General features: G+C 35.6%; 2 protein-coding genes and 1 pseudogene across 4 annotated transcripts; all 3 read left to right on the plus strand.

Annotated features, from left to right (window-relative positions):
* Positions 1 to 1866: 1866 nt before the first annotated feature.
* On the plus strand, positions 1867 to 5187 carry LOC115972577 (annotated as a pseudogene). Its single transcript, XR_004087497.1, has 6 exons — positions 1867 to 1947; positions 2076 to 2299; positions 2851 to 3034; positions 3590 to 3747; positions 3911 to 4123; positions 4804 to 5187. The product of XR_004087497.1 is annotated as a bifunctional protein FolD 2-like (transcript).
* A 1193-nt stretch (positions 5188 to 6380) lies between these two features.
* LOC115970464 (desiccation-related protein PCC13-62-like) lies at positions 6381 to 10578 on the plus strand. Its single transcript, XM_031090096.1, has 5 exons — positions 6381 to 6625; positions 7646 to 7731; positions 8172 to 8484; positions 8805 to 9030; positions 9917 to 10578. Exons 1-5 carry the CDS (start codon positions 6381 to 6383, stop codon positions 10292 to 10294), a joined length of 1248 nt encoding a protein of 415 aa, XP_030945956.1. The 3' UTR covers positions 10295 to 10578.
* Positions 10579 to 16335: 5757 nt separating this feature from the next.
* On the plus strand, positions 16336 to 19696 carry LOC115969936 (bifunctional protein FolD 2-like). 2 transcript variants are annotated; one of them, XM_031089577.1, is made up of 6 exons: positions 16336 to 16383; positions 16548 to 16771; positions 17332 to 17515; positions 18088 to 18245; positions 18410 to 18622; positions 19313 to 19696. In XM_031089577.1, the coding sequence occupies exons 2-6, from the start codon at positions 16667 to 16669 to the stop codon at positions 19541 to 19543; spliced, it is 891 nt and encodes a 296-aa protein (XP_030945437.1). In that variant the 5' UTR covers positions 16336 to 16383; positions 16548 to 16666; the 3' UTR covers positions 19544 to 19696. The 2 variants fall into 2 exon arrangements, with proteins under 2 accessions (XP_030945437.1, XP_030945438.1); XM_031089578.1 differs by lacking the exon at positions 16336 to 16383 and having other exon boundaries at positions 16484 to 16771.
* The last annotated feature ends 2228 nt before the right edge of the window (positions 19697 to 21924 follow it).

The following is a 21924-nucleotide window of genomic DNA, read 5'->3' on the forward strand; positions in this document are numbered from 1 at the left end:
ACAATAACTGTGCCTTTATCTTTACTTCTTATAATTTTTGTGTTAAGAACGTCAACACGTGGGAACGTTTTGATAGGGCAATTGACTTGATACAATTTGAGGTCAAAGACGAAAATGGTTAGTAAGTTATTTTCCTTTTATATGAATATCAATTAAAAAATATATATTTAACTTCTTATGATATATATTTTTTAATCTAGAACCTATTTTTCTTCATTTTTGAGAAGTATAATTCATTATGAAATTTTTGTATTCAAGTTTTGTTAGCATCTCATTTTCAATTGATAATATGAATAATTACTTAATCTTTCAAGCAACATAGTCAATCTTAGGTCGGATTGAATTTTGGAGGGAAAGACTCGACACTTAACTTGTTGTTGCTAGGTTTTAAAAGGGGACATCCATTGGCCGTTGGCAACCACTGCAGGCATAGGATCAGTTGTGGGTCGGATTGGTTCGGTCAGTTGGGTGGGTCTTTAGACAACCCTAGTTGGGTTGGAGAGATTGGGAGGGGTCCTCTCCCGTTTGTTATTCTCCAGTTGTCTCCTGTTTTAATATGGATGAATGCCACGTGAAAACAAAACAATCCAAAGGCCAAAAAATAAGCCACAGAATTCTCTCTCTTGTTTCGTCTCTCTCTCCATCACTTCACATCTTTTCTCTCTTAATCTCTCTTTTCAAACGGACCAAACTTGAGCATCAGACTATCAGAGACATCAAAACAAAAAGAACAAATGATGTGAGTGTTGTGCTTGGGATTTTATCATTCTTGGCAAGAGTGGTCAAATTTGGTTCCTCCCAATAGAAGGTTGGGTATAAGGGTAAGGATGGTAATCTCACACCGACCTTACACAATTGTATTTTCTTGGCTTCCCTTGAGAGAATAGAGATCTTTAACTCCTTTTTGGTATCCTCAAGCACCGATTTTCTCCAGCCAACAACCTTTGATTTTGGTGCCGACTTAGCTCTATATGAAAATTTATCAAATAAAAAATTGGATTTGTTTCATGGCTTTTTTTTTTTTTTCCCCCTTTGGGTTGCACAAAACTCACATCCTTTGTCCCTTTTATTTTGATGCTTATGATGCTCAAGTTTGGTCTGTTCACAGAGAGAGAGAGAGAGAGAGAGAGAGAGAGAGAGAGAGAGAGAGAGAGAGAGAGAGAAGAGAGAGAGAGAGAGAGAGAGAGAGAGAGAGAGAGAGAGAGAGAGAGAATTTTATACTAGCTTGGTTTTTGGCCTTTGGATTGTTTTGTTTCCATGTGGCATTCATCTATATTAAAAGAGTGGAGAAAGAAGATAGAATTTTATACTAGCTTGGTTTTTGGCCTTTGGATTGTTTTGTTTCCATGTGGCATTCATCTATATTAAAACGGGAGAGAATTGGAGAATAACAAATGGGAGAGAACTGGAGAATAACAAACGGGAGAGGAACCTATCCTTAAAAGATTTAAACCCAACATGTTTTCTTTAGAAATATTTAGAAGTTTCAACCATTTGAACTGCAAAACTTTTAATAAGAGTTTTTGGGATTTGGTATGATAATTGATGAGATAAAAAAGTTAAAAAGATAATAAAAAAATATTTATACAGTCAAGTTTTCATCTCACATGGTGGTAATTGCATAGTGTAATACCCCCACCAAATCCAAGTCACTTGGCAAGAAACTTTCTGCAAAAATTGAAGTGTCAAGGATGAATGGTGAACTCCAATTATATGAAAAATTGAATATTTTATTTTATAAATCAATTATAAAATTTATTAATTTACTAAATATTTTTTTAACAATTTTTTTTTTTTTTTGATAACCAAACAATTATATTATTTATTAAAACTCAAAAGTCCCCCATAAATAAGAAATTAGAGGCACAAAATATTGTCCCTGTTGCCCTTTCTCTTCACTTTCTCCTCTTTCTTTTCTCTTCAGTCTTTCGCGGCTTCTGCGTCTTCGTGAGCTCTCTCTCTCTCTCTGACTTAAATTTATTTTTCAACAATTTTTTTTTATGGGTTTGAAAAGCAAGATAGCTCATCACTCTGTTTGGCTTTAAGTGCAAGTTGTTTTCCTTAATGGTGAACAGAATTTGTTGACTAAAGCCTCTGTTTGGTTCGTGAGAAAATTTAGCACAAGAAAGCTGAGTTGGTGGCTGAGTTCCCAACTCCAATTTAAAGTCCAAGCTATCTAATCAGTTGGACAAAGATGTCGGATCACAAGGCCAATATTATAGACGGCAAAGCCATCGCTCAAACCATCCGCAATGAAATCGCCTCTGAAGTCCACTATCTCTCAAACAAACACGGTAAGGTATGTATCTAATTTTGAATACAAACCCATATCCAATATTCCAATTCATATATATGTGTTCAACTCGGCTATGAAATTTCTCATTTTTGTTATCAAATTAGGATGTGTGAAATGCCTTATTTCGTAGTGGGGGCTAGTTGGATTCGTGGGACAAGCAAGCAGGTCCTAAAGGTTCTGATTTGCAAAACCCAGATTGGCATTTCTTTTATAAATCATGTATTGAGAGAGTTGAGGGTGATTGAGGAACCAGTTCAATCTGGTTCTAAACCTATCTTAAACTAGCTTTAATTTGCATGTTAATCTGCTTATGGAAATATGTGTAGTTGGAAACAAAGATGACAAATTAAGAACTGAGTTATATTTTTTATTTTACAAAATTTGACCCAAAAAAAGAGATTAAACCTTTTGTACTATTAATTGTTGCCCCAGTTCTATGGTTTGTTAGATACTCCTTAATGTTGTACTAGGATGAGGTTCTGTTGTTGTGGTGTAGTGTTTAACGAGAAATTGTAAACTGGGATTTTTGTGCCCTTCTTACTTGAACCGGTTAGGTCCCGGGGCTGGCTGTAGTGATCGTGGGCAACAGGAAGGATTCTCAAAGCTATGTGAGTATGAAGAGAAAGGCATGTGCCGAAGTGGGGATTAAGTCATTTGACATAGACCTTCCAGAGCAAGTTTCTGAAGCTGATTTGGTCGCTAAGGTTCATGAGTTAAATGCAAATCCTGATGTACATGGTTGGTCAGTTTTTTAATGTATATATACATGATTTGATGTATGCTGATGTTGTGCTTTATGAAATAGTTTCATTGATTTATGATTTGTTTTGTTCAAGTTAAAATTATGAATCATTGAATTAGAGTCTATTGTATTTGACTGAATTTTTATTTACTTGGACACCCTTTGTGATGATAACATATTAATACACAAACCAAGCAGAGAAAACCCATGTGATCTTCTCTGCCATAGATTTTTTTTTTTTTTTTTTTTAAAATTGCTTCCAAAAAAAAATTGCAGTAAATCATAAAAATAAGTTTCTGTATTTGAAACTAAAAATATTGTAAAAATGAAATTTATCTGTGTGTTTCAATATGGTATTGAAGTATACTAAAAATGATTGAGTTTTAAGTTATTAGTTGGTTAGTTCTTAGTTTCCTACAACCCAAGACTGCAATAGGTGTTTCAACCAAACAACTATAAAACCAATTATGGATTGAATATTATGTATGTGTGCCTCTTGATTTGTTAAATCTGCATGTTTATCCTAGAACCCTGGTTTGTTACATTGACAGGCATATTGGTTCAACTTCCATTGCCGAAGCATATAAATGAAGAGACAGTTCTGACTGAAATCAGCATTGAGAAGGATGTGGATGGCTTTCATCCACTAAACATTGGCAAGCTTGCAATGAAAGGCAGAGAACCCTTGTTCCATCCTTGCACCCCCAAGGCAATGTACTGAATCTTGAAAATAATACATATGTATATTTCAAACTTAACTTTTTTCACTATCTTCGATGAAATAAGCAACTCTTGTTTTTCAGGAATTATTCATATGAATATTAACTGGGAAAATCCTCAATGTAGTAAGTTTGGCTTTAATTTTTATGCAGGGGTGTCTTGAACTTCTGTCACGAAGTGGTATAACTATAAAGGGGAAAAAGGTAGTCGTGGTGGGTTGAAGTAACATTGTTGGATTGCCAGTTTCACTACTGCTTCTGAAAGCAGATGCTACAGTTACCATAGTCCATTCACATTCTCAAGATCCCAAAAGAATAATTCATGATGCAGACATCATTATTGCAGCGGCAGGGCAGGCAATGATGGTAACTAGAGAAAGTTTATAGATCTGTTTTTCTTGATATATAATAAATTCATCCCATTTATGTGCTTGCATCATATATGACTCTTTTCTGGCTTCCTTTGAAATGAGATCAATATCATAAAATTGAATATCCAATTTTCCAAATTTAAGCTTGTTCATCTACTCTAACCATCATTTAGTCTACTATTTTATAGAAACATCAAGAGAATTTGAACTGGAGGTTCTATGGATAAGAGATTGTCAAAATGAATAAATCAGGATCAGCTTTTAGAAAAATGAAAATATAAATTACAAATCCTTTTTGTAGAATCAGCCTCTTCGAGAAAAATGGAGTTAAGACTCTACCAATCACCTCTTTGCTCTCCCAAGCCCTGCAAAAGTGGAAGCTTTATGCACTAGATACAATTTTTCCAAACACCCCCCCCCCCCCCAAAAAAAGACCCCCAACCCTCTTGTGGGGACATTGCTTTGTACATTAGTTGTAACACTATGGCTTTGTCTCATCTATATCTTAAAGAATTAACAAAGATGCCATATGAGTACATCATAATGGCTTAAATCAATTTGCCTGTGGAACACAGTTTTTGATTTGTAGCAGTTCCTTGTATAGACTCTGACTGATTGTTTAATCAAACCTGGTGGGAGATGTTCTTTTATTTTATTTATTTACTTAATTTTCAGGTCAAAGGCAGTTGGATCAAACCAGGTGCTGCAGTTATTGATGTTGGCACAAATGCAATCGATGACCCAAGTAAGAAGTCAGGCTATAGGCTAGTTGGAGATGTTGATTTCCAGGAAGCATGTAAGGTAGCCGAATGGATAACTCCTGTTCCAGGTGGTGTGGGTCCAATGACTGTTGCAATGCTATTGAAGAATACTTTGGAAGGTGCTAAGCGTGTAATTGAGCATTAAATTCATGTCTTTGTTCACTTTCGTAATAAGATGTTTATGTCACAATCCATCATCGAATGTTGCTTCTTTGCTTGTATGAATTGTATATGATGACAATGTTTTGTAAGTGCCAATGAAGCAATGAGTACGGCTAAGAAGACAAATTTATTTTAATTTTGTTTTATTTGATCTTCAAAGCAAATGTATTTTTACTATTGGTTTATTGGAATTTAGTTTAATTTTTTGTTGAGTCCATAGTCTTTAGGACAAAACATGTGTCATGTAAATGTTTTGGTGTCTAGTTGATGTCCAAGACTTGTGCCCATAACTACTCAAGAAGAATTGGACTGGGATTCTCAACACATAGTCGATCATTCGAGAGCTCAACACATATTATCTCAACACATATATTGCTTAAGTCGATTGATTATCGTGACCCAATTCTAGGGTTTCATGACCCCAAAGCCAAGGTATAAAGTAAACATTTTGGGTGTGAAAATTGACTTTAGGATGGCTGTGTTTTGTACACCTAGGATTAGGATAATTGAGTTCTTTCATAGCATCATTATTTAAACTTCAATAAGTAGTTTTTTACATAAAATTTTACGTAACTTAAATAGATTGATAACAACCATCATTAACACTACTTTTGACATAGAATTTGCCAATCTACATCTGAATAGTAATTTGTTTTCTATTATGCTCATGGGAGGGGGAAAAATTACACTCAGTTAATGCTCTTTTTATCTTATTACTTATTGGTGGGCAATTCACATCAATACATCATGACTTGTGTCACATCATGAATCGCATACAAGGATGCAAGTATATGCATGGAAGTTTGATGGAGTCTAATATTGATTAGTGATGAATGAGTAATTATTAGATACTTCCGAAATATAGTTACATGATGCTCCATTCTCTCACATTCATGATAAATTCTGCTAATTAAATTTATGGTAGCGTTCACCATAAATGTAAAAAAATGAAACACCATGTCACTATACTCCGAGAGTACCTAATAATTTTCCTTGACAAAAATGTTGCAAATCTATCACTCCTAAACACATTTTTCCCATTAAGTTGGTCTTTTGGGTTTGAGAAATTTATAACTTCTATTAATATCCAACAACCTTGATGTGAACTTCCATCGACCATGAAGTGAACTTAACAATTTGTTCTATTAATTTCATGCTACACCTATGTAGGCTCTCTCTCTCTCCCAACTTTATGCATATATAAAAGCTGGTGGCAATTGCTAATGCATGTACTCAAAATCAGTTATTTTGCTAAAGTGCAAATGCATGACTTATCCATCTTTCTTCTATGTCTTTCTCCTTTTTCTTAGTTTTGAACTCAGACTACTCATGGGTGAGCCTGACTGTGAATCAATTCAAGCTAATGAGGCTGATCGGATTCAATTTTCACTAAACCTAGAACTGTTGAAAGCTGAGTTTTTCTTGAATGGTGCAGTTGGTCAAGGGCTCAACACCATTGATCCATCTTTAGCCCAACGTGGTCCACCTCGCATTGGCACTAAGAAGGCCAATCTTGACCCTGTTGTTGATCATATAATTAAGGAATTCAATTTCCAAGTAGTCGATAATATCAGGTCCTAAAAAAGATACTAGAGTTGAAAAAAGAAATAGAATTTGAACCCCATCTTAAATCGTCTTTTACAAAAACTATGACAGATAATTGGTATATAAATAATAATTCAAAAGACGTTGTAGATAAGAATTTACAGAAGTTAAAAGCAACTGACAAAAGAGTTGACGAAAAAACTGACCCAATTAAAGAAAGAGTAACACGTATAAAAGATAAAATAAAAGATCTCATAAAAGAAAGAAGTACTATAGAAAATGACAGACTAAAAGAAATGGTGGAAAAGCAAAATAATAAAGAAGTTTCTAGTTCAGTACAAATTATATGTAAAAAGCTAGACACAGAAAAACAAAAGAGCCTAATAGAGACAAGTAAGAAAGAATCTCTACATGGGAAGTTAATAGATAATAATAGTTTAACAAGTTCAAAAGTAACTAACAGAGCCATAACTATAACTTATAAAGATAAAGAAAAAGAAATAATAAGGAAAGCTAGAGTTAAATATATGTTAGAAAGAATAGAAAATCAACAAACCAATTCAAAAGATGGAACTCTACGTAAATGATTAGATATAGGAAATGACATAGTAAAACAAAGAAACATGACAAAGAAAGAGAAAAAAAATGATAGACTAGAAAAGACAAATAATAGTCTTAGAAATAATGATGATAGCTCAAAAGAAAGACAAAATAATGAAATAATACGTAGGAAGTTAGATACAAAAGAGATAGAAAGAGATAGTCCCAGAATTAACTAAAAAAATTAGAATTTTAAATACACCAAGTAGCCCAAACCAAAACTTCTGCGGGGCTGGCTCCAAAGCTTAAAGTCAAGAACTAAAGATAGAATTACATCATTGGCTAAGTATGTAGACAAAAAATTCATCATAATGGCTCAAATCATTTGCCTGTGGATAAAACAAAGTTTTTGATTTGTAACAGTTCCTTGTATAGATTCTGCTTGCTTGTTGGCCCTCCTGCGAGAAATGTTTTAATTTTAGTTATAAAATTATTCAACTAATTTTTAGGTCAAAGGCAGTTGGATCAAATTATCAAAACCTAGTGGTGCAATTATTGATGATTGATGTTGGCACAAATGGTATCAATGAGCCAAGTAGCTGGATGGATATATAGCTCCTGTTGTGGGTGGTGTGGACTCAATGACTGTTGCTATATATGCTACTGAGGAAAGGAATACTTTGGATGGTGCAAATTGGGCATTAAATCCGTGTCTTTATTCACTTGTATAATAAGATGCGTGCCGTTTTGAAATGCATTTTATTCAATGAATATTTTTCGTTCCTGCTACAATCATTCATTGTATTTGCTTTTGCTTGTATGCATTATATGCTTTTAAAAAGACAATTGCTTCTAAAATCAAATCACCAGGAAGGATATGGGCCAATTAATATTGATTGAGAAGGCTGAGCCTTATCGTGAAGTACATTTCATAGACACGTATAGTAACTTCTACATATTTAGCAATGACGTTGGCGAAATATTATACACTCATCAGATCTCTTTACATGACCCAGCATCTGTCTATATAAGCAGCTGGTCGTAATATTTATTTCTTTTTCATTGCCTTTGTCTTTCTTATTACATTGAAACTCAGCCCTGTCAATGGTGCTCCCAATTGTGGACCAATTGTAGCCGATGATACTGATCGGATTCAGTTTGCTCTTAACCTTGAATTCCTTGAAGCAGAGTTTTTCTTAAATGGTGCACTTGGTCATGGACTTGACAGCATAGAGCCATCTTATGCTCAGGGCGGTCCACCACCAATTGGTGCTACCAAGGCCAATCTTGACCCTCTAGTTCGTCAGATCTTTGAGGAATTTGGTTATCAAGAAGTTGGTCATCTCAGGTCCTAAAAGAAATATTATTATTCAATTACACTTATACTTCCAAGTTTTCAATTATTATGTTTTGCATGTGTATATTATGCTATGTATAAGCATTGCATTTTTTTAGTTCATTGCTTTAGTCCAACTTAATTTTCTGTAAAACAAAAATTTTCCTACAATAAAAGGCTATCCCCACCTGTAATTATGGAGTATTTTTGTTCACTAATATGATTGTCATTAATTCTTGTTGTTATTTGATTTGGTGACTATTATTAGTAGAGTGTATATGCACAGAAGATTATTAATGTTTAATAAATAGTCTTTAACAATGATTTTTCAGGGCTATTATTACAAGAGTAGGTGGAATTCCCAGGCCGCTGTTGGATCTCAGCCCTCAGAATTTTGCTAAAATATTTGATGAAGCAGCTGGTTTCAAATTGAGCCCTCCATTTGACCCTTACTTGAACACACTGAACTATCTCTTAGCAACCTATGTTATCCCTTATGTAGGACTAGTGGGTTATGTTGGCACCATTCCAAACCTTTCCAAAAAAAGTTCTCTAAGTGTAAGAATCTCATCACTCCCTCCATGGATCCATTTTCTTCAAAAAAAAAAAAATATATATATATATATATATACTGTAGGTACTTAAATATTGTTAGAATATTTACATTATTAGGATATTCTCATAAATAAGTAGATCATGATTAGTAGAATCAAGGTCGACTTAATACAATTTGATTCATAATGCGATAATTTTAAATTGAATTTTTTTTCAATAATTAAATATCAATTAATAATATTTATTTAACTTTCTATGTTTTAATTTATTTTTTCTTTTAAATCTTCTTACTTTTTGAGATGTAAAATTATTAATTAAGTTTTTATATTCAAGTTTTATTAGCATCCTTTTTACAATTCATAATAGTTAATTCACTTAATCAATACACTCGTATCAATTTTCTTTTGGTGAAATAAATTAGAAGTTACAGTTAAGTAGGATTTCTATTTACCCAATATTTTGAGGGCCTTTTTAGAGGTAAGAAAAAGAATGCAAAACCCACATTTTTTTTTTAATTTAATTATCATCCTACAACTTACTTTTTGTACAATTGTGAAACCTTCTTTTTCCAATATCAGACCATCGGAACCTTTTATAATTTTTTGAGGTATAGTGAGCCTTAGGTGTAGCCCTAAAACTGGCACTAAGTAGAATACTATGAACTACTGTAGTTTTATATTTTTCATGGATTATTGTGGTGCTAAACTTGGGCATGTATTGAATTTTTCATAATACACAATTCATAACAATAAATATGTAGCTATTTGGGATTTTCCATCATGGATCTAGGTTGTCAAACTGAATCATATTAATTTTAGTTTAATTTATTGATTCCACACTTTCTGTCTTTAATTATGTATTTTATTTTCTTCTATATTATTATTTTTAGTTGGTTGCATCGCTTTTGGGCGTGGAAGCTGGACAAGATGCAGTGATACGAACATTACTCTATGAGAGAGCCGAAGAAAAGGTGTTGCCATATGACATAACTGTGGCACAGTTCACAGGCTATATCTCTCGTCTTAGGAACAATTTGGCTATGTGTGGTATCAAAGATGAAGGCATTATAGTACCTCTATACCTTGGTGCAGAGAATCTTATGGACAGCAACATACTCTCAGCTAATACAGATTCTGTTTCATATGCTAGGACACCACCTGAGATCTTAAGGATAGTGTATGGAACTGGAAATGAACACGTACCAGGTGGGTTTTATCCTCATGGTGGAGGTGGTAACATTGCAAGGAGCTTTCTCAAGAAAGCTTGATTATTTGGAGACTGTTATTTGTATTACTAATATTTATATTTTGGTGCATTAAAGTCAAACATGGTTGTTAAATTGTTACGTCTATTTATGGAGTGGATAATGACTGTGTTTTTTAAAATAATTCAAAGATGAATGTCAAAATTAGGTGTACATGTGTTTGAATTTTAACTGTATTAAATTTCTGTCAAAATCCTATAAATGAACCGTCAAAACATGTACGTACATGGAAATATTTATATTTTGGTGCATTGAAGTCAAATATAGTTGTTAAATTATTACGTCTATTTATGGAGTGGATAATGATTGTGTTTTTTAAAATAATTCAAAGATGAATGTCAAAATTAGGTGTACATGTGTTTGAATTTCAACTGTATTAAATTTCTGTCAAAATCCTATAAATGAACCGTCAAAACATGTACGTACATGGGAATATGTGCCAATATGCCATGTCGAAGTTGCCTCATTGCTTGTTACCTACCTGCTCCTTTTGATCCTAAAAACCTGTATATATTAGAGCATCTCAAAGAGAAGAGCTAAACACAAAATTCTTTCTACTGTAAAAAGTAAACCTATAAAATAGGTTTTCAATGGGCTCTCTATATCCGGAATTTTTTTTGGCTCATGAATAGTAACTCATCAAGTCTAATGGGCTACTATTCATTTTTTAAATGTTTTTTTTTCTATTATAATAATCAGGTATTGAATAAAAAAATGTTGGAAGATGTGTAGTTGTTAAAAAAAGAATAAATAATGCATGAAGAAATAATATTTAAATGGGATAGAGATTGGGATAGAGAATCTGTTAGAAAGTGTATTTGAAAAAGTGGGTAGCTAAAAAGTAAAAGTCACTGTTCATTCTCCAAATAATACAAAAAATTTCCTAATCTGTTGGAGATGCTCTTACTAGGATAATTACTACTGCAGAGAGAGAGAGAGAGAGAGAGAGAGAGAGAGAATAGTTTTACACTTAAAGCGTTCATTTTAATGTTAAGTAACTTTTCCATATAAACCTATAAGAAAAGGTCCCCAAAAAAAAATTCTAACAAAAGGTTCTTTTTCTTCTCAAAATGCAATTAAGTTATGTGCCTAATTTTTTCTCAAAAAAAAAAAAATGTTATGTGCCTAATATCTCCTCCAAAAAAAAAAAAAAAAAAAAAAAAATGTTATGTGCCTAATATCTCCTCCAAAAAAAAAAAAAAAAAATTTATGTGCCTAATAATAACATGTTCACAATTTCAACCAAAATTGAGAAAAAGGCTAGTGGAAGCTTTTTATTGAACCAAATTCTAAAATTAAGATTATAATTATTAAAAAAAAATATTCAAGAACAAAATAATAATACACTCATGTTTATAATTGGAATTTCTTCACTCCCTCTTGTTGTAATTGTTCAATAGTAAAGAAAGTGCTCCATATATTGCCTAATCTCATTGATGCTCTCTAAACATAACTTTTCTGGGCTATTTTTAGCGCAACAGGTGGAATTCCAAGTCCTCAGTTGGATCTCAGTGCTCAGAATTTCGCAAATTTTATCAACCAAGCTCTTGATTTTTCTTCACTTTTGAGATGTATAATTCATTATGAAATTTTTGTATTCAAGTTTTGTTAGCATCTCATTTTCAATTGAGAATATGAATAATTACTTAATCTTTCATGCAACATAATCAATCTTAGGTCGGATCGAATTTTGGAGGGGGAGACTAAGCACTCAACCCGTTGTTGCTAGGTTTTAGAAGGGAATACCTATTGGCGACCATTGTAGGCATAGGATTAGTTGTGGGTTGGCTTGAGTTTGGTCAGTTGGGCAGGTCTTTAGACAACCCTAGTTAGGCCGGAGAGATTTAAACCCAACATGTTTTCATTATAAACATCTAAAGGTACCAACCATTTGAATCACAAAACTCTTAGTAAGAAATTTTGAGATTTGATATAATAATTGATGAGATAAAAAAGTTAAAAAGATAATAAAAAATGTTTATACAATCAAGTTTTCATCTCACATTGTGGTAATTGCATAGTGCAATACCCCCACCAAATCCAAGTCACTACTTGACAAGAGATTTACCATAAATGATAAAATTTAGGTACAGTACTTTAAGTCTTGTTCATCAGGTTTTCTTCTTAAAATTTAGTCATATGACTAATTAATTAAAAATTAAACTTTCATTCAATGAGAAAAAAATCCATGTAACAGAATCTTAATAGGTAAACCTAAGGAACAACACCTAAGTATTGTACATAACTCTTACCCTACTGCAAAAATTGAAGTGTCAAGGATGAATGGTGAATTCTGATTATAAGAAAAATTGAAAAATTTTATGTCTGAATTAATTATAAAATTTATTAATGTGGGGTCAGAGAATTTATGACCCCGGCCCATTTTACATTAAGGCCCAAGGTCTGAACCGAGGAGAGGCATTGCCGAGGACGTACAATGAAAGTCCAAATGGCCTATGGATGTAGCCGAGGACGATTTTGTCATCGACATCCCATAGCACTCCTAAAAGAAAGGGCAAGCACAGTGCAGAAGCGGCCCAAGTAAAAGGCTGCCAATACTGCAATTACATCTGGCAAGACCATACTCTTCAACTTTTACAACCACCCCCAATCACTCTAGGTATAGGCTGATGGGACAAGTATCAGTCCTGGAAAGTCGAACCCACACGTGGACGTTGGATAAGGGATATAGGCTAATATAAAAGGAAAAGTAAGCAATCCAGACAAACGGCTGGGAAAAAAGGAGAAGAACCAGAGCCTCCCAGACCGTATCGAGGAGAAAGATTCCTCGAGCGAACATGGTTTAATTCTGTATGAACACTACGACTAACCACCGTCTGGTGACCAAGACCTAGTTTTTCAAACCCACGCTCTACAAATTATATTATTTGCCTCAACGAGTGAACCCAATACTGTTTTGAGGCCGTCACGAATTGAGTCTTTACAATTGGCGCCGTCTGTGGGAAAGGCTTGTGTGTTGGCACAGGCGGTAGGTTAAGGAAGTCCCCTCGTCACTTCCAGTAACTCGTTGTAGTGCTTCAACACAAAGTTCCATTAGGGGCTACGCTCTGAAGCGTCAGTAGCGCGGATGGTTCTAGGGGCTTGGCCGAGGGGCTAATCCCCCCCACCTAAAATCTAAGTTTTGGACAGAATCAAGGCATTGCATGGTCCTCGGACTCAAGCCTATGGGGAAACCAACTACTTAATGAAAATATCTAAGTTTTGGACAGAACCAAGGCATTGCATGGTCTTCGGATTCAAGCCTATGGGGAAACCAACTACTTAATGAAAATATCTAAGTTTTGGACAGAATCAAGGCATTGCATGGTCCTCGGACTCAAGCCTATGGGGAAACCAACTACTTAAGGAAAATATCTAAGTTTTGGACAGAACCAAGGCATTGCATGGTCCTCGGACTCAAGCCTATGGAGAAACCAACTACTTAATGAAAATATCTAAGTTTTGGACAGAACCAAGGCATTGCATGGTCCTCGGACTCAAGCCTATGGGGAAACCAACTACTTAATGAAAATATCTAAGTTTTGGACAGAATCAAGGCATTGCATGGTCCTCGGACTCAAGCCTATGGGGAAACCAACTACTTAATGAAAATATCTAAGTTTTGGACAGAACCAAGGCCTTGCATGGTCCTCAGACTCAAGCCTATGGGGAAACCAACTACTTAATGAAAATATCTAAGTTTTGGATAGAACCAAGGCATTGCATGGTCCTCGGACTCAAACCTATGGAGAAACCAACCATTTAAGGAAAATTCTAGATTGCTCAGACCTACGGAATGATTATATACAAAAAGTCGAATTGAGTCCTAGACGGAATGAAGATCCCGGCCTGTCCTCAGATCCTCAAGTTCTAAGGGTATTGATGCAAACAAACGTTTAAGTTCAGTACAATCATACTTCAATCCTCGGACCAGATGCCAAAAATGGTTAAGGCTATGAGGGATATTAAGAAGGTGGCAAAGCATTCTAGTACTTGGCGACCCGTATGGGCAGCTCATTTTGGGTTACCCCTCCGCGGATGATTACCTCATACACAGTACCGAGCTTTCAGTTGTCATCTTGATTAGTCCTTACATAACCTTTTTCTGGTCGGCATTATCGTGCCGAATAGTTTCAATAAGCTCATAAAGATATCTTTTTCTTAACAAGGGTCTCAGCCCTAAGTATTGTTTCTTCAGGTCGGAATTATCGTGCCGAATAGTTTCAATAAGCTCATAAAGATATCTTTTTCTTGACAGGGGTTTCGGCCCTAAGTATCGTTCAGAGTAATAAAAAAAAAAATCATATAATAGCACATCCATTCACAGCATGACTATTGCAGAAAAGAAAGAATACATAGAGTAAAATAATGTCAACTTTTATTAATGTAAAGAAGTAGTACAGCGTACAATAAGGGGCTTAAACAAGCCTATACAGGAAGCTAATTACAAAAGTAAAAAAAAAAACAGATACAATAAAACGACAAGTCTTTCTAAACTCTGCTTTAGTAGCGATCGTGTATGGGAGGGTGACCCCCTTTGATGGATGAGGAGAAGAAGAGGAAGAAGTAAAAGCACCAGGATGGATCCGGTGATGGGAAAGAAGAAGAAGGGGAGGTAAAAGGAGGTACCAGTAAAGGAAGAGAGGAAGAAGCAGAGATACTTAATCCCTGTGTCAACCCTGACTCCTGACACGCTAGTACCATATTAGCTATGCTCGAAAGAGAGCGGATGGTACTGATGATGAGCAACCCTAGCTTAGTTGCACCAAAAATTTGATGCGATTAAGACCTGCTTCGAATTTTAGCTGAAGGAAGATGAAAAATTTCTTGAGTCTCTGCCAACCCTGTCCTAACCAAGCCATCTTAAGCTTCAGAGGGACAAGTGCTTCTGGAGAGGGTCTGGTTCCTTCATCCCCGCTTTTGCCTCAGACATATCACACTCTAGGGTTTGATTGCGCTGATAAGGAAAACTTTGAGCGCAGCTGGAGGTTTAAGACTTTAGAAAAACTAAAGGGTCTCTATTTAAAGGAAATAACATCTTGCCTTACTTCTTATATGGAAGGCAAGTTTAGTGGCATTTAATCCGTTCAAATTCCCAAGAAGAGCTACAAACGAGATAGTGTCCATTCAACTCCCCAACGCCATCTATAACCGTCAGATTTGATTGGCCTCGTAAAGGGAAATTATTAAAAATGCACCTCGTACACAGAAACGGCAGGAGCGCATCGTGAGTAAATCTAAAAGAATGTCTCGTAACCCGGCGCATTCCCTAGGCAGGTGAAGAGACACTGACATTAATGAAGGGCAAAACTAAGCAAACTGTGATAAAGGCTTAGCATCACCAAAACCCTCCTTTCCGACCAAGAGATCGGACAACAGGATTTTGAGAGACTATTGTGGGATCAGAGAATTTATGACCCCGGCTCATTTTATATTAAGGCTCAAGACCCGAGCCGAGGAGAGGCATTGTCGAGGACGTACAATGAAAGTCCAAATGGCCTATGGATGTAGCCGAGGACGATTTTGTCCTCGGCATCCCATAGCACTCCTAAAAGAAAAGGCAAGCACAGTGTAGAAGCGGCCTAAGTAAAAGGCTGTCAATACTGCAATTAAGTACTCTTCATCTTGCAGGACCATACTCTTCAGCTTTTACAACCACCCCCAACCACTCTGAGTATGGGTTGATGGGACAAGTATCAGTCCTAGAAAGTCGAACCCACACGTGAACTTTGGATAAGGGATACAGGCTAATATAAAAGGAAAAGTAAGCAATCCAAACAAACGACTGGGAAAAAAGGCGAAGAATCAGAGCCTCCCAGACCGTATCGAGAAGAAAGACTTCTCGAGCGAACATGGTTTAATTCTGTATGAACACCACGACTAACCACCGTCTGGTGACCAAGGCCTAACCTTTCAAACCCACACTCTACAAATTATATTGTTTGCCTCAACGCGTAAACCCAATACTGTTTTGGGCTGTCACGAATTGAGTCCTTACAATTAATTTACTAAATATGTTTTAAACAATTATATATATATATATATTTCTCCCCTCTCTTTTCTCTTCAGTCTTTCGCGGCTTCTGCGTCTTCGTGAGCCTCTCTCTCTCTCTCTGACTTCAAATTTAATTTTCAACAATTTTTTTAAAGCTCTTTTTTATTATTTTTTTTTTTTTTAATTTATGGGTTTGAAAAGCAAGATAGCTTATCACTCTGTTTTGCTTTAAGTGCAAGTACTTTTCTTTAATGGTGAACAGAATTTGTTGACTAAAGCCTCTGTTTGGTTCGTGAGAAAATTTGGCACAAGAAAGCTGAGTTGGTGGCTGAGTTCCCAACTCCAATTTAAAGTCCAAGCTATCTAATCAGTTGGACAAAGATGTCGGATCACAAGGCCAATATTATCGACGGCAAAGCCATCGCTCAAACCGTCCGCAATGAAATCGCCTCTGAAGTCCACTATCTCTCAAACAAACACGGCAAGGTATGTATCTAATTTTGAATACAAAGTACAAACCCATATCCAATATTCCAGTTCATATATATGTGTTCAACTCGGCTATGAAATTTCTCATTTTTGTTATCAAATTAGGATGTGTGAAATGCCTTATTTCCTAGTGGGGGCTAGTTGGATTCGTGGGACAAGCAAACAGGTCCTAAAGGTTCTGATTTGCAAAACCCAGATTGGCATTTCTTTTATAAATCATGTATTGAGAGAGTTGAGGGTGTTTGAGGAACCAATTCAATCTGGTTCTAAACCTATCTTAAACTAGCTTTAATTTGCATGTTAATCTGCTTATGGAAATATGTGTAGTTGGAAACAAAGATGACAAATTAAGAACTGAGTTATATTTTTTATTTTACAAAATTTGACCCAAAAAAAAAAAGATTAAACCTTTTGTCCTATTAATTGTTGGCCCAGTTCTATGGTTTGTTAGATACTCCTTAATGTTGTACTAGGATGAGGTTCTGTTATTGTGGTGTAGTGTTTAACGAGAAATTGTAAACTGGGATTTTTGTGCCCTTCTTACTTGAACCGGTTAGGTCCCGGGGCTGGCTGTAGTGATCGTGGGCAACAGGAAGGATTCTCAAAGCTATGTGAGTATGAAGAGAAAGGCATGTGCTGAAGTGGGGATTAAGTCATTTGACATAGACCTTCCAGAGCAAGTTTCTGAAGCTGATTTGGTCGCTAAGGTTCATGAGTTAAATGCAAATCCTGATGTACATGGTTGGTCAGTTTTTTAATGTATATATACATGATTTGATGTATGCTGATGTTGTGCTTTATGAAATAGTTTCATTGATTTATGATTTGTTTTGTTCAAGTTAAAATTATGAATCGTTGAATTAGAGTCTATTGTATTTGGCTGAATTTTTTTTTATTTTTTTTATTTTTTATTTGGACACCTTTTGTGATGATAACATACTAACACACAAACCAAGGAGAGAAAACCCATGTGATCTTCTCTGCCATAGGTTTTTTTTTTTTTTTTTTTAATTGCTTCCAAAAAAAAAAAAATTTGCAGTAAATCATAAAAATAAGTTTCTGTATTTGAAACTAAAAATATTGTAAAAATGAAATTTATCTATGTGTTCAATAAGGAATTGAATTATACTAAAAATGATTGAGTTTTAAGTTATTAGTTGGTGAGTTCTTAGTTTCCTACAACCCAAGACTGCAATAGGTGTTTCAACCAAACAACTATAAAACCAATTACTGATTGAATATTACGTATGTGTGCCTCTTGATTTGTTAAATCTGCATGTTTATCCTAGAACCCTGGGTTGTTACATTGACAGGCATATTGGTTCAACTTCCATTGCCGAAGCATATAAATGAAGAGACAGTTCTGACTGAAATCAGCATTGAGAAGGATGTAGATGGCTTTCATCCACTAAACATTGGCAAGCTTGGAATGAAAGGCAGAGAACCCTTGTTCCATCCTTGCACCCCCAAGGCAATGTACTGAATCTTGAAAATAATACATATGTATATTTCAAACTTAACTTTTTTCACTATCTTCCATGAAATAAGCAACTATTGTTTTTCAGGAATTATTCATATGAATATTAATTGAGAAAATCCTCAGTGTAGTAAGTATTGGCTTTAATTTTTATGCAGGGGTGTCTTGAACTTCTGTCACGAAGTGGTATAACTATAAAGGGGAAAAAGGTAGTCGTGGTGGGTCGAAGTAACATTGTTGGACTGCCAGTTTCACTGCTGCTTCTGAAAGCAGATGCTACAGTTACCATAGTCCATTCACATTCTCAAGATCCTGAAAGAATAATTCGTGAAGCAGACATCATTATTGCAGCAGCAGGGAAGGCAATGATGGTAACTAGAGAAAGTTTATAGATCTGTTTTTCTTGGTATATAATAAATTCATCCCATTTATTTGCTTGCGTCATATATGACTCTTTTCTGGCTTCCTTTGAAATGAGATCAATATCATAAAATTGACTATCCAATTTTCCAAATTTAAGCTTATTCATGTACTCTAACCATCATTTAACCTACTATTTTAAAGAAACATGAAGAGAATTTGAACTGGAGGTTGTATGGATAAGAGATTGTCAAAATGAATAAATCAGGACCAGCTTTTAGAAAAATGAAACTATAAATTACAAATCCTTCTTGTAGAATCAGCCTCTTCAAGAAAAAATGGAGTTAAGACTACCAATCACCTCTCTGCTCTCCCAAGCCCTGCAAAAGTGGAAGCTTTATGCACTAGATACAATTTTTCCAAACACCCCCCCCCCCCCCAAAAAAGACCCCCAACCCTCTTGTGGGGACATTGCTTTGTACATTAGTTGTAACACTATGGCTTTGTCTCATCTATATCTTAAAGAATTAACAAAGATGCCATATGAATACATCATAATGGCTTAAATCAATTTGCCTGTGGAACACAGTTTTTGATTTGTAGCAGTTCCTTGTATAGACTCTGACTGATTGTTTAATCAAACCTGGTGGTAGATGTTCTTTGATTTTATTTATTTATGAATTTATTTACTTAATTTTCAGGTCAAAGGCAGTTGGATCAAACCAGGTGCTGCAGTTATTGATGTTGGCACAAATGCAATCGATGACCCAAGTAAGAAGTCAGGCTATAGGCTAGTTGGAGATGTTGATTTCCAGGAAGCATGTAAGGTAGCCGGATGGATAACTCCTGTTCCAGGTGGTGTGGGTCCAATGACTGTTGCAATGCTATTGAAGAATACTTTGGAAGGTGCTAAGCGTGTAATTGAGCATTAAATCCATGTCTTTGTTCACTTTCATATTAAGATGTTTATGTCACAATCCATCATCGAATTTTGCTTCTTTGCTTGTATGAATTGTATAAGATGACAATGTTTTTTAAGTGCCAATGAAGCAATGAGTACGGCTAAGAAGAAAAATTTATTTTAATTTTGTTTTATTTGATCTTCAAAGCAAATGTATTTTTACCATTGGTTTATTGGAACTTAGTTTAAATTTTTGTTTAGTCCATAGTCTTAGGACAAAACATGTGTCATGTAAGTGTTTTGGTGTCTAGTTGATGTCCAAGACTTGTGCCCATAACTACTCAAGAAGAATTGGACTGGGATTCTCAACACATAGTCGATCATTTGAGAGCTCAACATATATTATCTCAACGCATATATTGCTTAAGTCGATTGATTGAGAATCGTGACCCAATCAGCCGTCTAATCTTTTAGGGTTTCATGACCCCAAAGCCAAGTTATAAAGTAAACATATTGGGTGTGAAAATTGACTTTAGGATGGCTGTGTTTTGTACACCTAGGATTAGGTGAATTGAGTTCTCTCATAGCATCGTTTGTTAAACTTCAATAAGTAGTTTTTTACATAAAATTTTACGTAACTTAAATAGATTGATAACAAACCTCATTAACACTAGTTTTGACATATAGAATTTGCCAATCTAAATCTGAATAGTAATTTGTTTTCTATTATGGTCATGGGTGGGGAAAAAAATTACACTCAGTTAATGCTCTTTTTATCTTATTACTTGGTGGGCAACTCACATCAATACATCATGACTTGTGTCGCGTCATGAATCGCATACAAGGATGCATGTATATTGAAGTTTGATGGAGTCTAATATTGATTAGTGATGGATGAGTAATTATTAGATACTTCCAAAATATAGTTACATGATGCTCCATTCTTTCACATTCATGATAAATTTTGCAAATTAAATTTATGATAGCGTTCATCATAAATGTAAAAAAAATGAAACATCATGTCACTATACTCCGAGAGTACCTAATAATTTTCCCTGACAAAAATGTTGCTGTGCGCACCGGAAATGAGACTGTTGGACTTAACCTCACTTGGGCTCACAACTTATTTATAAGGTGGGTTTTAGAATTTCCTACTTTGGGTCGTTCTCGACACAGAGACTTAGAGTAATATCCCCTCTCCCTTCCTAAATGACTGTTTTTTCTCCCTTTTTTTCTCAACCCCTATTTCTTCTCCAGCTTCTCCTATTTATAGCTCTGAGATAGTGGGGAGATCATGATTACTGCCATTGTTAGTGCAATTGAAGGTCCAATATTATCTGTTGTAAGTGGATGTTTAGGTGAGAGTGGAATGTAGTGATTATGGTTTTGGAACTTGGTTCCAACTTAGGTTAATATGCTCGGTAGTGATGTTTCCTGAACTGCCGAGCATCCTATAGTATGTCCGGACAAGGTTTCATTGATTGTTTGGGAAATTTATGCCGAGCATAGGTTAGGGGTCGAGGCTCAAAACTCGTAGTTCATAAAGGTAGTTTCAAGCAGAATTTAAAGTGATGGGGCCATGCCATTGGGCCTGAGCCCATGGCCCATCTGGGTCTTGGGACCTCGGTGCCATACATTAACCCCCCCTTGATTCATACCCGGCTGCCGGGAAGAATCAAGGAACCGACCAAGCCTTTTGGTTTTGAAAGCCCTACGGCTAGGGACTCATGCGGTTATGGCTTCTCATTAATGCTCTTCTCAAAAGACGCACTATTCCGGAGCGCCAGGTTCAGTTGTCATTATTGCCTGACAGTTCGTGAACCGAAGCAGCGCACATGTCGGTTATCTTTGGCATTCGCAGGGTCTTTCGTGAATCGTGTCCATTTATTGCTGATTAAACGTTCCTATGCCCTCTTTTGCTCCTATAAATAGCTCTCTTTAGAACATTCTTTCGCTTTTTTCACCTCTGATTTCTTGAGCATACTTTCTGCCGATCACTTCTTTGTGCGCTTACTCACCAGCCCAGAGTTCCTTTCTCCCTTAGAACCCAAAGTAAGTTCACTTCCCTTTTCTATTCCCTCAACTTCTTTCTACGAGTTCCCTTTCACAGTATTAAGTTTCAAAAATGGGTTACTCTTATCTCCTGGAGGCCCCGGCGGCTTTGGCCACCTTTAGGCAAAAGTTTAATGTTCCCGATGACGTGGAAGTGGTTTACTGCCACGAAAGCGAAATCGCTCTCCACCGATGGCGTGGTACTTTTTTTTTTTCCTTTAATGGCAATTCTAAAGGATGGGGTTAGGTTTTCTGTGGATCCTCTTTTGATTAACACACTTAGGTACTATGGGCTGTGTCCCGACCAGCTTTCCCCCAACTTTTACCGGGTAGTTAGTTGCGTTAGTAGGTTGAACCACA

The sequence above is a fragment of the Quercus lobata genome, chromosome 12 (genome assembly GCF_001633185.2).
Source record: "Quercus lobata isolate SW786 chromosome 12, ValleyOak3.0 Primary Assembly, whole genome shotgun sequence".
NCBI lineage: Eukaryota > Viridiplantae > Streptophyta > Magnoliopsida > Fagales > Fagaceae > Quercus > Quercus lobata.

Excerpts from the sequence above, each read along its gene's own strand:
- LOC115970464 (XM_031090096.1), top strand. The coding sequence starts at position 6,381 with ATGGGTGAGCCTGACTGTGAATCAATTCAAGCTAATGAGGCTGATCGG. Across the intron at positions 7,732-8,171 it reads AAATGGTATCAATGAGCCAA|CTGGTCGTAATATTTATTTC; the intron begins GTAGCTGGATGG and ends CTATATAAGCAG. Across the intron at positions 8,485-8,804 it reads CAAGAAGTTGGTCATCTCAG|GGCTATTATTACAAGAGTAG; the intron begins GTCCTAAAAGAA and ends ATGATTTTTCAG.
- LOC115969936 (XM_031089577.1), top strand. The coding sequence starts at position 16,667 with ATGTCGGATCACAAGGCCAATATTATCGACGGCAAAGCCATCGCTCAA. Across the intron at positions 18,246-18,409 it reads TCCATCCTTGCACCCCCAAG|GGGTGTCTTGAACTTCTGTC; the intron begins GCAATGTACTGA and ends ATTTTTATGCAG. Across the intron at positions 18,623-19,312 it reads CAGCAGGGAAGGCAATGATG|GTCAAAGGCAGTTGGATCAA; the intron begins GTAACTAGAGAA and ends CTTAATTTTCAG.